This window comes from Brachyhypopomus gauderio, chromosome 6, assembly GCF_052324685.1.
Source record: "Brachyhypopomus gauderio isolate BG-103 chromosome 6, BGAUD_0.2, whole genome shotgun sequence".
NCBI lineage: Eukaryota > Metazoa > Chordata > Actinopteri > Gymnotiformes > Hypopomidae > Brachyhypopomus > Brachyhypopomus gauderio.
In genome coordinates, this window is record NC_135216.1 from 13056233 (window position 1) to 13073191 (window position 16959).

At 46.3% G+C, this 16959-nt stretch overlaps 1 protein-coding gene across 4 annotated transcripts in view; it reads left to right on the plus strand.

Moving 5' to 3' along the window:
- The window catches only part of vps50 (VPS50 EARP/GARPII complex subunit), an 88114-nt gene that overhangs the window by 5770 nt on the left and 65385 nt on the right, over nucleotides 1–16959 (plus strand). For all 4 annotated transcript variants that reach the window (XM_077008784.1, XM_077008782.1, XM_077008783.1 and 1 more), the window contains exons 3-9: nucleotides 496–618; nucleotides 1272–1343; nucleotides 5035–5088; nucleotides 11945–12015; nucleotides 12265–12382; nucleotides 12483–12518; nucleotides 14913–14995. In XM_077008784.1, the coding sequence (XP_076864899.1) occupies nucleotides 496–618; nucleotides 1272–1343; nucleotides 5035–5088; nucleotides 11945–12015; nucleotides 12265–12382; nucleotides 12483–12518; nucleotides 14913–14995 (557 nt within the window). The remainder of the gene's footprint in view (nucleotides 1–495; nucleotides 619–1271; nucleotides 1344–5034; nucleotides 5089–11944; nucleotides 12016–12264; nucleotides 12383–12482; nucleotides 12519–14912; nucleotides 14996–16959) is intronic.

Here is a 16959-nt window from a genome sequence, read left to right on the forward strand (position 1 = left end):
TAAGGATAATGTGTACTACTAGTACGGTTATTCTACCTGCACCCCTTCAAGTGGACATGGATATTGTGGTCTGCCTGTGTTGAAATGCAGGCTTTTTGTGATGTAGACGTGCGTGCCTAACACGATTGCATCATGGCACGTGGAATTGTGCACGGCCACCGATTCTCAGCATCACTCTTCAAAGGCAGCAGCCGAAGGTCTGGGGCTGCTCTGTGCTTCGCCCCGATATTGATGTTCCTGTGTGAATCCTCATTTAAGACCATGAGAAGATTAATTTCAGGCCAAAGAGCTTAAATGCTTAAGAGGTGGTCTTAAACGCACAAGGAGCCAAAAGTGTTTTAAAGGGAACAGTGGTCAAAAGCGTTGTGGGGGCGGCGGCGATGTTCGCTCCCACGGCAGTGCTCCAGAAACCAACGCTGACATTGAGCTGGCCTGTCTCTCCTTCTCTGTCTGTCTCTCCTTCTGTCTGTCTCTCCTTCTCTGTCTGTCTCTCAGGAGGAGCTTCGGGAACTGCGGGAGCAGTCCATCGACCCCCAAGCAGAGCAGGAGCTCATTGAGAGCATAGAGGAGGTGTACTACTCCAGCGACTCCTTCGACATGGTGCAGTATGAGCTGGGGGTGAGTTTGCACCAGAGGCTTGTTTGAACCATCCCACGCTTGATCACTGAGCCCCAACCAGGCCCCAACGCTGGAGGGGGGGGGGTGTATGGGGAGGTGGAGAAACAGCTGATGTCCTGAATTTTCCCCATTGCTGACCGAGCATTTGCGTGGCACGCCTCTTCGAGACACGGCGTAGGCCGCCGGTGCGGTCCAGCAGATGGCCGTGCTGGTCTGTGTGCACGCAGATTATAGCCAACCCCAGATTGATGGATTATCCACGTATAGTTAGTGTGAAAGCTCATTAGATTTGCTAGTGCATCACGAAAGCCACTAGTGATGGCGAAGAAAAAGTAATTACTCTTAGGAGTGACCCAGTTTCCTCATTCTGCTGTTACTGCTGTAGTTTTCGCCCTGAGAGGCAGTGGTATAATTGGTTATGAAATTCTTCACTATCGTTATGCATCACAGAGCATCAGTGAACTCCATATAGGGAACACATTGAAGTGGAAATAAAAGGGGGATTAGTAGTAATATTAGTATATTTTACTCTGTGTCTGAGTTGCCTCCCTAAGAGAACATTCGAGTTCTCTTTTTGAGATTGATCTTTTCGTATTTAGTGTGATGCAAGTAGCAATGCTGCTTTGTGTGTGTGTGTGTGTGTGTGTTTGCAGAAACTTCCTCCAGATCTCCACCTGCAGGAACTGGAAGAGTACAGAGACAAGCTGAAGAGACAGCAAGCTGCAGTAAGTATGGACTTCCGTGTCATTCCACGCCATTGCACTTCAAAGTAAAAGTCCTGAAAACCAGTAGTTAAGGAAGATGAATGGTTACAAAAATAAAAGTAATACATCACTCACACCTGCTATGGTAACCACACTGTACAAGCGCTCAGATATGCATGCGGGGGTTTGCTTATGGCTTCAGGACATCTTCATTTCCATCTCTAACATTTTATGCCGCAGCGGTTCCGCTGCACATTAGTGATCACGTGGAAGTCCTGTTTCTCCCTGAAAGGCAGGCAGATCCCCTGGTCATTTCTCTTTCAAGTGGCAGTCTGGTAACAAGGCCACTGTACCTTTTGAAGGCAGCTACGTTTGGAGGGGCCTTTCACAAAAGGCACCATTGAACTGGTTTGTCATTAGGTTTGAAAACATTGAACTGGTCACTTTTTGTCACCTCTGGTAATATGTTCTGAGATACTGAGCCCGATCTGGAGGGCTGAGCTCCTCTAGCCGACCATGATGAGCTGGGTTAGACGACCACGAGGAACTGGGCTGTGCTGGATGAGATGCTTTGGTGAACAGGTCAGAGCACCTGCTCTCTAGGACTTAGAAAAAAAGCACAGTGCGTGGGACAGCTGAGGTCTAAACCCAAATCTCAGCAGCACGGCTTGCCACAACACTGGTGAGTGCTGCTGTTATCTGTTGGGCCACTTGGGGGCAGTGTGGACATAAGGCTTCACTTTACACCTTTGCGCAGGCCCTTGTCCCGGGGTCACGCTCGGCATCCTGACATCACAGCCTCCATCTCGCAGCTGGAGTCGTCTGCGTGAGAAATGGCTCACGGAACGCACTTTGTCTCTCGCTAAGCCGCATGTGTCGCACCATGTGTTTACCACATCACACTCGGCCGCTCCGTGCGTGTGTGCGCGTCTAATGCGTGCGTATGGAACCAACAGCTTTTCCCTTGATCTAGGGTGATCTGTAGCTCACGCACGGGCGGGTTTCGAGCGGCACGGATCGCAGCTTTGGACGAGTCGCTTCTCCGGCTCGTTTGATGCATCTTCTCACGCGCCGCGTTCGGTGCGGGTCCCGGCGAGCTGGGTGCAGGGTGAGCACCGCAGGCCCCCGGGGTGCGTGAGGCGGAGGTACAGCCCGGGGTGTCTGGGGGAGGGTGGAGGCGCTCCACCCCACTTCTGCTCAGCTGTGAGTGGGTGGCGCCGGTCCTCAGCTCCAGTAGAACAGCTGCTTCCTGTCTGTCGGACGTGGCTTCAAGTAGACCTGCTCATAATGTCATTAGCTATGCTCTCATGCTCTAAGATATTACTGCATCAAGGCTTTTCTGGGACATTTGAGAGCGGAAAAGCTTCTATGGGGTCAGGATATCGTATGCATACCTCAGTAAATGCAGCGGTGCACCTATCTCTCCCTGTAAATTCACTTAGCCGTTGTTCCTGTTTTATGTCTTACTTATGAAACTGCTAAGCGACTGATGGATGGCTACAGGTCTGTTATATTCCTGGCGTGTGTGTTAAGCAGGGAGAGGTGCGTGTCATGTCAGTGCCGGAAGCTTCTCCTCCAGCAATCAAACAGACATTTATTTTATTTTTTTAACACTTCCCTTGATGGCAGCTCATCATGGAGCTAATTGCTCATCTGCGCCATGGCCGTCTCTCTGATTAGACATGTCAGAAGTCCTCATGCAGGAGGAGAGTGCTTCTCTGCCGTGAGGTTCCGTCACACTGGCCCGGTCAGGTTGTAAACCTCCTGGGAAGTCTCGCTCAGCCCGAAGGCCCAGAGTAAGGTCCGACGTGCCGGAGACGAGCGTGACCTCTGCAGGTGTTCGGGCGTACGCCGCAGGGCCTTTGGCATAGACTCCCGCTTCCTTGTGTGAGGATTTGCGTGGGTGCAGCGCGTGGATTAAAGCTGATTTTCTGATGCCTGCTCATGCGTGAGCACGGTCAATAAGAGGAGACGTGTGTTTGAGGTTGGGCTTGTTCCCGTGGCTCTCTGTGGTCTTGGCCTCTCTGGTTGATGGCCTCCCTAGTTTGCGTGCGTGTGCACACTCCACTGCTCAAAAATAGCCTGCAGTAAGCGCCAATTGATCCATTCTTATCAATCAACGAAGGCTGCCATGATGCTCTCCGAGTCGTCACCCCTGTTGACCGGGTAATTACGGACATCGCTTTAATCTGCTGTTTTGGTTCAATGGGGAGGGGGTGGGGGTAGTTAGTGAGTGAAAATCAGATCTTATTTATAATTTTCTTTTGTATTAGTTTACATGTTTACTTTTATGGCAGAACCCAGGGGTTTTGTGTACAGCCTTAGTTATCAGGTCATGCTTGATAAAATGGTGCTTTGTTTGTTTCCAATTAATCTTCCTGTATGATCCTTCCTGTATTGTAATCTCACTGTCAAATGCAGGGAGCCCTAGGGAGGGGTTTAACCTCATTGACTAGTCACTACTTCTTTAGTGTCAGAGATATGAGATGCAAATAATGTTAGCCTGGTCTCCTTCGCTGTTTCAGAATTTCCGACCAATCTACCAGCTCCACACAGCTTTTAGTTGTGTCTGTTCAGGTCATGGTGTGTTCACTTTTTATACAAACACAAATCGCCAGTAGGTGGTGCAAGCAAACTTATTAGAGTTAAGGGCCACCCTTCTAGTCTGAGGTTGTGAGGTTTTTCTTCTTGGTTATCTCTCATTTGTTGACCGAATAGCTGCTCCCCAGAGAGCCAGTCCACAATGTTTGCCATCTTGACCCTTTATTTATCTTGGTTTGGAAACCATCTGATCTGTGTGGGAGACTCGGTAGCATGTCTCCTATACGGGGGAGGTTCCAGAGGAGATCTCTGAAATGTTCTGTTACCGTTCTGTTGCTCCGCTGTTAACCGTTTTCTCTTTTTCTTTCCATCTGAGGCATTTCCCCCTCTTATTCATGCCCGTGTGTGCGTGCACAAAAACACCCCCTCACCCCCACTTTAGCTCTCCCCCGTCACTCTGTCTGAGCTGTGTCACAGCGGTTTCTGTTTTGACACGCTGCAGCTAAAGTGAGTCTGCTATCTGTACAGCTACAAGGCTCCCGCACAGATCGTAGCCAAGCTGGCCTGTCACTCATTCAGACACTCCATCTGGGAGGCTGGGTTTTATCTGTGCTCCCACAGAAAACCCTGTCCTGTGTGTTCAGGGCTTTCCTCAAGTCGTAGTCCCTACCACGGTATTCTGCTGTTGCATCATAACATGGACTTGGAAGGCAAGATCTCCCTCGTTGTGTCATAACAGTGTCAGTTCTACTGGAGGCGTGTTGTCCTCATTACTTTCGTGATTCTGTTTGAAATCCATACCTGTGAATAAACCACAGTTATGGCAAGGAGACTGAAAACTCATAATGAGGTTTTTCTCCTCTATTTAACATATTGTCCAGTAAAGCCTGAATGTTACTATGCTGTTGGTAAACCATGTTACTGTGCTCTTAGTCGATTTTTCTCCCTAAAAGTGTATAAGATACACAGCTTATTTGTAGCATGTTCGGACACCTGTCCCTCTCTGGATTAACACCTAAAGGGGAGAATGGCCCCAGTTATTTCACTAATTGGCCAGTGGATTGTTCATGTAGTGTGATGGAAACATTTAAGGTGCGTTTTAAGGACACATTTGAATGATTTCATGTCAAATTGAGATATTGATCTTGGCTTTTACATTTTGCTTATGTAGGTATCGAAAAAAGTTGCTGACCTCATCTTGGAGAAGCAGCCATCTTACGTTAAGGTAAGACATCCTCTATATCAACTTAATAATAATTCATAAAAAGTGGGGGGAAAAACAGCAGTTTATAAATGGGTATTCTAGACTGTTCCTGTTTTCACCCGTACAACCCTCTGTCATAATCTGTGGTTACATAACCTTCATTTTTCACTTTGGCTGCCATTAAGGTTGTAGCCTGAAGTTTGACTCTTGTGTTGATTTATCCCTGTCAATCTCACCAACAATACCTGAGCAGCCTCCTTCCTCACCCGCTTCATAGTTACCATGGTAATAAGAGGTGTGGGCTCTTGTTTGGTTTGAGAATACAGCTGTCAAGAAAGGGTTGGTGAGCCTTTATCTGGATTTCGGCATGAAGGTGATCTGATCTTCACCCAAGGCATAATTCTACTCTATAAAAACAAACACCCCCTCCCCAGCACCCCCCCACCGTTGATATACATCTTCATGACTTCCAAGAAGCTTGGGGTTGACCTCCCCCCCCCCCCCCCCCCCCCCCCCCCCCCTCCACATAATACAGAATAACCTTTACAATTCAGTCTTTACTGTTTGAGTTCAGTCTGGCCTGATGAAAAGAGAGAACCTCAGATGAAAAGTTGAACCATACTCCACTAAACTGGAGAGCCTAGAAACACTGGAAGAAGGCTTTCTGAAGACCAGAGACTCCTTGAGTCATCAAAATTCAATGCAGTTGTGCCTCTTAAGAGTGGGGCATCTTGTTTCATGTGGTAGAATGTATTAACAGTCATAGGGTGCATGATTGCCCAGTTAAAGTTGTGCAGTAATCTCTTGCACAGGAATACATCTACACCCAGTGTACCCTCAGAAAAACACTGATTAGCATCACTCTGAATGAGAACAGTGTTCATGGGGAGCTTACCATGCTCACCACTGTGTTGGTTATCTCACGTTTGCAGAACGCCGCATAACTATTCCATAGCACTACTAGAACAATGATGCGAAAGGTGAAATTTTGAGAAATGCATTTTAGAGAAAACAAAATGGTGTGTGGCAGTGGCAGTACTCCACCTCAGCCCTGAAGCACGGTGCAGGTGGCATGATGGTGCATGAGTGCTCTGCTCCCTCGGGCCCTGGACACATGCATGTCATTGAGTGACCGGTGAATTCCAGTTTGTATTAGAGAATAAAATGGCAGTGTGTGTATGGTGCAAAACTCGGAGGATGTTGGGTCACCTTGATTTCAAAATAGGAGTCTTTCAGCAGAGGGGTGTAAACGGAAGATATTCCACATTTTTGAATAGCCAAGTCAGAGTCATGATCTGGGTACTATTGAAATTTTGGCCATCGCTGCATTACAGCCTGTGGTGAATTCCTTTTCGAGGACAGACGGGATGCAAGAATGAGTTCTCTTTATTTTCCTTAAGCATAAAAAACGAAAACTCGACAATAACAGCAACCATTTTTCACTCACTCTGCATTCCATGTAGGGGGTAGATCCATCAACGTTCTGACAGAGAAAATTTTGCATACGAGTAGGCTGTCATCAACCACACATGGGTAAAACCAAATTTAATTACCCCCCGACCTGTCTTCACCTAACAGAGGACACGTGATTGTGGTCCCACCACCACACACCCTAAAAAGACACACTCCTTTTTTTTTTTTTTTTTTTAGAAAGGAGAAACGTACTGAGGTCATTGGCATTCAAGGAGCCCATAGCACTCACAAATGACACTCTTATCTTATCTTCTCCTTTCCTCATGGGAAAACCATTTAATAAATAAAGTTCTGGCCCTGCAAAGTGTCTTTTTGTTTGCTTATTAAAATGACATAATTATAAATTATTTTAAAGCCGTTCATGTAGAAATCTCGACAGGGTTACCACATTTTTCTCAGTTGCAGAGATGAGTCTCTGAAGTGTTTATTCTTTGCTGTCTAAAGTCCGTGTTATTTGCAGATATTGTAATAGTTTGACCTAATAGTTATAGATATAGTGGTGTTGGTTTATTTATTTCTGTTTTATCTCCAGCTATTATTTCCGTGTGTTTTGGGATCAAAGTGAAGTGTGAAATGCGAGCTGAACTGATGCTGCTTGCCACAGGCTCCGTTACCTTCACATCCCGAGCATGATAGCGCTCTCTGAGGAGTTATTTCTAGCCATGCTAGCGAGGCTTTGATCAGGGCATGGTGGGGTTTTCACACTGCTGCATAGACTACTTGACAATTGAAGGAGGGAAAGGATGAATAGATTACATCCATACTGAAGTCTGATTGTCAGAGTTGGTGCTTTAATTGCTGGTTGCTTGTTAATGCTGTAATGGGAATACAACAGTCAACACTTTTCTTCATCTGTTTCTGTGTCAACCCACCAGAACATTAGACCTTTGCTTTCTGTAGATTACATGATGGGTCAGTTCAAATTGAAGGGCATTTTAAAACCTTTTTAATATATTGTTTGCCCCAAATCATGAAAACTCATCTTGCTGCAACGAGAGCTGTTTCTTCTTGTTTGCAACGTGGTCCACATTGATGTCCGCTCTCTTGCGCTGCGTCTTCTGCTAAGTTGCCAAGTGAGCTAGGGTACTGGCTGTCTGCTGAGGAGCATATATTTATTGCCTGAAGTCTGCAGCAACGACTCAACTGGCAGGGACAGTTTCTTCTCTACTGAGTATAAAATTCTGGTGGATCTATCCACCATTTTGTTTTCTTGTTTGTTTTATGCTGTGCTGACTGGGAGTGAAAGAGCGTCCGTGTGTTTGGTAGCCTCTGTGTGCTTTAGCGTTCTGTGCTGGACTTCAGCTCTGCCAGCCCGGCTCCTTAATGCCACCGAAATCCCACAGCGTCTCTCGTCCAGGATGCTCCTGAGGCGTCTGGGAGAAGGCGGCAGGCAGCGAGCTGTGGTGAGGGGGAAAGGATCATTTTGCTCCCGGTTCTGGGACACTGAGTAACGCCTCTAGAAAGCTGTTTCACTGAGTGAAAATCAATAAACCTGGACTCGGCGTGCCAAGCTCAGCTACAGAAAGCTGGTGCTGTTTGCTTTAGGACCTGATGAACGGCTTGAGCTATATATTTCTTTTTTTGATTTTCTGTCTTTTACATTTTTGAAGAAAGAACCTTTTAAACAAAAAAAAATTTTTTAAGTATATTTTTTTCTGAATTTGCCAGATATATTCAAGCGCACTTGGTGACTTTGTTTAAATCTGGCAGCGTAAATTACAATATCAGTTACAATATACCTAGCAATGCTTTGCTATATAACACACATTTCATTGTCCTGTTAAATAAGGCTGGTGGATCATTCAGGTTGATTTCCATCAGGCTGGTATGGTGGACTCTGTGATGACTGTCTGCTCTTCTCCCGGTGACACCTGCTCTTCAGGATATGGGTATTCAGCAGTGCTATATAGTGATGACATTGATGCTGCCAGCCCAACTCACACAGCCTTAGTCCAGGCACAGTGAGCACACTGTGTCCCGCCGGCATGTGTCCGCATGTACGGCTCAAGCAAGCACAACCTCATCTTGAAACGCATGAGGGGAGCCCAGTGGTTTAAGTACACACATGCTCGTGATTTAATTTACACCACTGTTGTTCTTTTTCAGTTTATTTTCTGGATAGAACAGATTACGCCTCTCCGTGTTCTCACTCATTTTCCTGTATGGGATGGTAATAAGGGTCTCGTTTGGTTAGCTCTCTTGGGGCTCGCTGTGTCACGCGAGCCTGTTTTGGCCATTATACAGACATTTCTGCTCATATATTTGCAATGCCCAGAGGTCAAGTGGAAAAAGAAAACAACTATTAATACCTTTCATATGCAGTATTGACTGAATTGAATCAATTGACTGAGGCTTCTTAACCTCTTCCTCACTTCTTAACTTCTGTTGATTCTTTCCCCTGCAGGTAGATGCTGTAGACGTCGTAGTCTGTTTCAGGACAGTTTAGTCTGTTTCTCAGGAGCTTATTTTTTTTACCTGCACTTCAAGTGCTTTTAGAAATCTTTAGGTAAGGGACGTGTACATGTGTAAGGTCCTCCAGTTCTTACACCTGTCGTCGTTGACTAACTCGCTCAGGCTGAGCTGAGCCATCATTGATTGCCCAGTCGGCATCTGGCCGTAACAGAACCGCTCTTCCACATCTCAGCATGCTGGCTTGCTTCAGTCTGAATAGGCTCTCCGGTGTCCACAGCCTGTCTGTCTGCATACTCTCAGGAGTCCAGGTCATCCCAGCCTGTCTGTCTGCATACTCTCAGGTGTCCACAGCCTGTCTGTCTGCATACTCTCAGGAGTCCAGATCATCCCAGCCTGTCTGTCTGCATACTCTCAGGTGTCCACAACCTGTCTGTCTGCATACTCTCAGGAGTCCACAGCCTGTCTGTCTGCATACTCTCAGGAGTCCAGGTCATCCCAGCCTGTCTGTCTGCATACTCTCAGGTGTCCACAGCCTGTCTGTCTGCATACTCTCAGGAGTCCAGGTCATCCCAGCCTGTCTGCTTGCATACCGGTAGAACAGGGGGAGTCAGGTTACTCGCAACGGGCTCTTTCAGCTTGGAGGTCAGTGCTATCCTGGCGTTGAGCTAATGACCCAGTGTAACCCCAGGTGGAACACGGTAGCTGCAGGCCACAGCATGCTGTGCCTGGCCTGTTTGCTGGTGCCCTGAGGCCAAGTTCATCACGGCATGGACAGCTCGGGTAGGTGGACTGATCAGGTTCAGATCAGCTGGCCTAGGCATCAGCTGGTAGATCACTTATTTTGGCAGGCTTGGAGTTGTCAAGCCCATCAGCACCCACAAGAGCCCAGTGAGATGTAAGTGGAATGGTCACTGCTGCTCACATTACATATTCAAAGGAAAAACAGTGCGTTACGATGGTTTAGATGAACCACCTAACTCTTGATTTGTATCCATGAGGACGGAGTCTGCGTTATTAATTATTCGTATTGAATTGTATCATTTTACATAATGGGGATTTCCTTATAAACTATATGGACAAAATGAACACGCCTCTCACATGAATTCAGGTGTTCCATTCAGTTCCAGTGTCACAGGTGTATAAAACAGAGACTATTGCTGTGCAGTCTGCCTTTACAATCATTTGTAAAAAAATAAAACGAGTCGTTCTAAAGATTGGAGCGTGGTGCCATAGTCAGTTGGTGAAATTTCTTCCCTCCTAGAAATTCCACGATCATCAGTAAGTGGTGTGCAGAAGTGGAAGCATTTAAGAATCACAGCGATTCGACTAAAGTGACGGACCACGTAAAGTTTGAGTGCAGACCACCGAGTGCAGTCGCTCATAGAGTATAAAGGTCACCAACACTCTGCTGACGCACTAACACTTGGTGCATTGGTAGCTTTGTTGAGTGTCCATGGCCCAGCAGCAAACCCTACATGGCCAAGCATGAGATAAAGTAGAGAAAAGCACACTGCCCTGGACTCTGGAGCAGTGGAAACGTGTTCGGTAGTGTGAAGAATCTCTTATCTGGCAATTTTGATGGATGAGTCTGGCTTTGTCCGAACAGTCCATGAGAACAGCAGGTGCCTGGCACCATTGTGCCAGTTGTAAAGTTTGGTGGATAATGGCCAATGGGCCTGGACCCCTTGGTTCTTGGTTAAAGGGAAATCTTCATGCTTCTGCATACCGAGACATTTTGGACAATTGCATGCTTTCAACTTCATGGTAACAGTTTGGGGAGGGCCCCGTTCTACTCTAGTACGACCAGTCACAAATGCACAAATCAAGGTCCCTGACCTGAACCTCATGGAACACTTTTGGAGCGAATTATAATGGAGGTTGTGAGCCAGACCTGCACATCCAACATCAGTGTCTGACCTCACGAATGCTCGTCTGGGTGAAATGAGCATCTGTGGACATCCGTGTCATTTTTGTGAAATTATCCCACCACCTTAGTAGAAACCTGTGTTTATGTAGCCAAGCTAAAGTTTTTTGTAACTGATTCTGCATTCACTTGTTGTTTCTGATCATAACCTTTTATTAACTTCTCTCATGTGTTTGACTGTAGTCTACAAGCCTGATTTTAAACATAATGCTGCTTTTTAAAAATGGTTTTCCTCGTCTCTTCGTTTGATTGTGCTGAATCCTGGTGTGTGTTCCTGATGGCCAGCTGTTTGCTGCATAAACTTTTTCATCAACCTTCTCCGACACCAGAGATGAGTAGTGTTCTCTTTCTTGGACCTTAGAAAGAAGCTTTTGTACACACCTTCTGTGGAATCACGTTTTTCCTAATCACAATCCCTTGCCAGCTGTTATCTTCATGGCGTCGGTGGCTTGATGTTCTCCCACTGGAGACTGGCTCGGTGCTGAAAGCAGTGTGTCTCTGAGGAGCTTCAGCTCAAAACTGGGTCACTCGGTGTGGCTTCCCCTCCGGCTGCGGTAGCCATGCTCTTCGAGCACCAGCATGTGGGGGAAGGGGAGGTGGTGGGTTGTGTGGGGAACGCCTCAAATCTCACCAGGCAAATAAATCATGAGGGCTGTGGTGGACTTGTGGATGTGCCACCTTATCTCTGCTTTGTCCCTACAAGCCTCATTTCCCCCCTTGGTGTACTTCTGTGGCGTTTGGGCGGGTCTTAGGTGGTCATGGTGGGGTGGGATACATTATCACACTGGTCCTGGTAAACAGACGATGGATAAAGCAGAGCGATGTCTGTTTTTCTCCCACTGGACTCGGAGCTGTACAATGGAACAGAATGTTCCCTTTACAAGGGCTTGAACCGATTAATGACGAGTGTTACAGACACGGCTGCGAATGAGGAAGGCTTTATTGGATCGAATGCTGAGGGCACTGTCACTTTGTGTTAGGTGCTCCACTACATACGAATGTAATATGCTTGTGTAATGTGTTGAATTAGTCCTATTTAAGTCGTTCAAGGTGTTTATGGTGTTTCAGGAACTGGAGAGAGTAACGTCTCTACAGACCAACCTGCAGCTGGCCGCGGTCATCTGCACCAATGCCAGGAGGTATGAGACCCTCTCTCCATCGGTTCACCTTTAAAAACAAACCATTTTGTGATATTGTTTGCATATTGTTGAATCAAAAATCTGAAAATTTGTCATTACATCCTCATTGGATCCTTTCTAAATTAACTTTTCATACACTGATCAGTTTCACTGTTGCAATACTTGAGTATTTTTGTTTGTTTTTATTATTTCATCTTTTTGCTTGCATGTCAATTACAGGATTCAAAATCATCTTTGTTCTTGTTCCAGGCAGCTAAGCTTTGCTAAAGAGGGCTTCACTGAAGCCAGTCTGGGGCTCCTTGCCAACCAGAGACGCAGGCACCTGTTGACAGGACTGCTGAAGTCTTTGAGGACCATAAAAACGCTGGTAATTACTGCATAAATGACCGAGCGTGGCCAGTTTGTGGGTCTGTCTGCCTTCACCATGCAGTCTAAAATCATCTCTCCCTTTTTGCTCTCTTACACAGCAAAGGACCGATGTTCGACTCAGTGAGATGCTGGAGGTAATTATGACGCAAGCTCTCCTCATATGTCCAAAACATGAAAGTCTGTTCTCTCTGATTTCAGTTTCTTTGTTTTTAATAAAAGCAGTCAATGGACAAGTTTATCAGTTTTTGAGTTTTGTCCCCCCCTGCAACGTGTATATATGCACGAAGATGCCTAATGCTGAAACCTGTCCAGTGCCTGCTATTATTAAAATATTTGTTAATATAATGAGATGGATACACACACCACCACCAATCAGCATAACATGAAAGAATTGTGTTGGTCCCCCTCGTACTAAAATAACATGGACTGTGCAAAATGTCTGAAGGTGGGGTTGCACCGCTCCACGGACGACTCTCTTAGGTTTGCAGCATATCTCACGGATGCTCAGTTGCATTTAGACCTCAAGACTTTAAAGTCCAAGTCAACACCTTGAACTCCCAAGGGTCCATTGCAGCATCACCGCCAGCTCTGCATCTCCCCATAGTCCATCATCCATCACTGTGGTGGAAAAGAAATCGGACCAGGGCTCCTTCTTTCATTGCTTTCATGTTCCAGTCCTGATGCTCATGTGGCCATTGTAGACACCTTCAGCGGTGGACCGGGTCGGCACGCTTACTCTGACCAGTCTGCAGACACCTTCCACTCTACACTGGAGTTGCATTCCTGAGACGGTGTGGTGACCATCAGGCCATTTAAATGTCCCTTCAGCACAGGTTCTGTCTTGGCAGCAGAAGCCTTGGTGGAGATTAGAACTTTATTTTCCTTTGCTGGCTCAGACTGCCTGTCCTTATCTGCGGTCCATTCCTGCCTGTTCTTTCATCATCCGCTATAAATCAAAATGGAGAGAGAGAGACGGGGATACGTCCTGACAAAACCGATGACCACGTCCCGCCACTTTTGGATTAACCTGAAACAAAAACGTTCACTCTCCTTAACCACAGGGGGCACTGACTTATAGACACTACCTGACAGGTGGACAGACGTAGAAGCAGAACCAATCAGCATCTAGATTTCTGATGGCAGTGCAGTTGAACGGTGGGTGATCTGTCGTAGCTCGGTAGTACTGACCTGTTGTGTCAGCCACTGCTTGTGACTGAGGAACAGACAGAGGAAAGTGGAATCGGTTGTTACATCAGTGTAAAACTAGGGGATGCAAATGAACCCCTCCCAAAAATAAATAAAGACCTGTACATACTGGTAAGACCACATAAAATGTGCTGAAACTAAAATGAGGTTTTGGAGAAAATAAAGGTGTCTCTGGTTATATGGTTCAGTTATATATTTTTTATTATAATCATATGAAATTAACATCTCAATTTGAAAAGCATGCTTTCCAAATAAGGGACACGCATAAAATATATATTTTCATTATTTATTCAGCAAAAGCAATTTCTCTCAAAAAACTGAAAGTGCAAAGGTATGTGAACTCTTTTAGTTAGTGGCTTGTGGCACCTCCTTTTGCAGCCATCACTTCAACCAAACATCTTCTGGAACCACAAACGAGTGTTTCACATCTGCTTTTGGGGATTTCTGCCCAGTCCTCCTTTCAAAACTCCACCAGTTGAGAGAGGCTGGAGCAACATCTGGCATGTACTGCGTGCTTTACATCTTGCCTTAGCATTTCTATGGAATTAAGGTCCGGGCTTTGACTGGGCCAATCCAGAGTATTAATCTTCTTTCTCTTAAGGCATTCCTTAGTAGTTGGGTAGTTGCATTGGGTCTTGTCTTGTTGCATAATCCATTTTTTCCCCAGCTTCAGCTCCCTGACTAATAACAGGAGATTCTGGTCAAGAGTTTGTTGATGGCCCTGGGAAGTGATGGTTCCCTGTATGATATGGAGTTGTTCAGGACTGGAGACAGAGAAGCAGGCGTAGACCTTCACATTTCCACCACAATGCTTCACTGTTGGGAGTTGGTTCTTTCATGACACATGTACATTGATCCCAGATGCTGCCATACAGGTCTGCAGCTCACTTGAGGTGATGTGGGGGTTGGTGTTTACCTGAATTATTTTTCTGCTGCTTCGTGGTGTAAGTTTTGATATATACATACATATACATACATACATACATACACACACACACATTACAAGTCAAAAGTTTGGACATGGCTGACTGCAGGTATGATCGAATGTATGAGAGACTGAGGTAAACACATTTTTCCTGTTCCTATTATATACTTGCACACTGCACTATAATAAACGAATACACAAAAGATCCACATGTGAATTGCAATACAGAAACTTCTCATGTAATACCATGCACTGCCTTGCAAATGAAAGCCAGGCCGATATGCCATCTCCCCGTTTGCTGACCGCATTGCCAGTGACCGCACTGTAGCCTTGGTGCCATGCAGATAGAGGGCCGTGCCGAGCGTGTGTGTTCAGAGGTGCTGTTGGCGTTTCACAGGAGGAAGACTACCCAGGTGCCATCCAGCTGTGTTTGGAGTGTCAGAAGGCCGCCAGCACGTTCAGGCACTACAGCTGCATAAGGTATGTGGAGCTGTGCAGAAACGTGCGCCTGCATGCACTGAACCGGCCGCCGACCCGCTGGTGCGCGTGCAATAGAAATGTGCAGCTTTTCATAAAGCAGCAGCACTCTTTAATGAATCAGTTCATTCATTCTAAAAAAAAAAGCCTTAAGCATTAAAAACTTTTTTGCTTCATTGCTGGTTTATGCATACTTAATACTTAAAGAATACCCTGGAGATTCACTTGGCTTGAAGTTCTGAACGAAATCCGTTTGATGGCCATTTATCCCAGTAGGCAAATTCTCATTGTTTTCAACGATGGCATTGGCTATACTGATGCCACTACAGAAGCAGTTAATTAACATGTAGTCATTATACTCATTATACAGTCGTTATTGAACTATGGTGCATATTTGAGTTCTGCTGCTGTGAAGAGTCTAGCTTTAGTCATGGCTGTTGGGGGAATCCACTTCTGATTGTCTACACGGGGTGTGTGAAAACATTTTTAATGTTCTTAATTCACACTTCTGTAATAGCAGCCATGCTGGAGGTCTGCACCAACCTTCAGAACATCAAGTCAAACACCGTTAACAAAGTTCATTGGCAGGGAGAGGGCTGAAGCCACTGAGCATAGTCCAACACCAGGCTAGGGTGTAGTTGTGTTTATACTTATCTCTGTCCCCCGCGGCTTTGGCTGGAGGTCTCCGAGATGTTCCCGGAGCAGCCCGAGCAGGAGCCCGTGGCGATAAAAAAAAGCTTCTTAAACGAGCAGCGAAGCTTCATCAGCAAGGACGGCAGATCCTGCTGCTGCTCACTGATCAATAAACCGCTGTCCGCACTAATGAAATAATGACCAGCCATTAGGATGTCCCCTCCCGGAACTGCCTGCCCCGAGGCCCGTCTGAACGGACCTTACTCTCCAATGCTCGTTGGCCTGCTCGCCTGTCTCCCTCCCTGTCTCTCTCCCTGTCTCTCTCCCTCTCCACCACTCAGCAGCCCAGCCTGGAACACTGCTATCTCTTCCAGTTCCTGGTCTGCTTTTCTCTGCAGGGTGAGATCTGTACCCGTGTGACACACTCTACCAGCGTGTGGAAGCCTGCCCAGATACCATTTCTTCTCATTTCAGCCCTCGGCGAAGGCTGTGTTTGAGTGGTTGACAAACTGAGAAGAGACAGCATGAGAAGAGACTTCTCTGAGTTCTCTGAGTGCTTACTCTCTAGGATCTAATGTTGTTTTTTTTTTTTTTCTTTTGTTTTTTTTTTATTTCCTCCCCATCTTTGGTGCTTCTCCTGTGACATGCTACATTTGGTTTCTCTCTACGCCTTGGAAGACCCCAGGAAGCAGCAAGCTTTAGACTTTCTTAAGCAGGATTGCAGCTGATGTCTGAGACGTAGAGGGACAGGTATATTTTCTCCCTCCTCACCCCATGGCAATGTGACAATCACTGCTGACTACCTCCCCAGTGAAAGACACTGTCATAGCCCCAGCAGAAATAATGAGGTCTTCAGCAAGAACATTCGAATGAACCTTCTGCCGTGACGAAGATGCAGCTGTTTCTGAATGGGCATGAGAGACAATATGGAGCCGATTGGACCTCTTCCATAATTACAGGCCTTTCTTGTTCACTGGCCATGGAAATGGTGCATAATGTGTTCGTGTTCTCATTCTCGGTCGTGCTAGTGCCCAGCGCCAGATCAGACCCATTTTAGGTTGACCGTTCAGGGGTTTTTTTTTTTTACACATGCCCTGACATGACTGCCGATCTCTTACATCTCTTTAATGCAGAGAATATACATGGTTCTTGTGTTTCTAATTTGCCCTCTGTTTAAGAGATGTTTTCCCCCTTATAAATTAGTTTGTTTGTGTCAGTCAGGCGGTGTGTTCATTACTGCAGACATCAGCCCTAACTTCACACATCCTCCAAAGTGGGCGTTCAGATCTTGAAGTCCATGCACGTCGGTGTTGGGTGGGTGGTGGCGGTGGGTA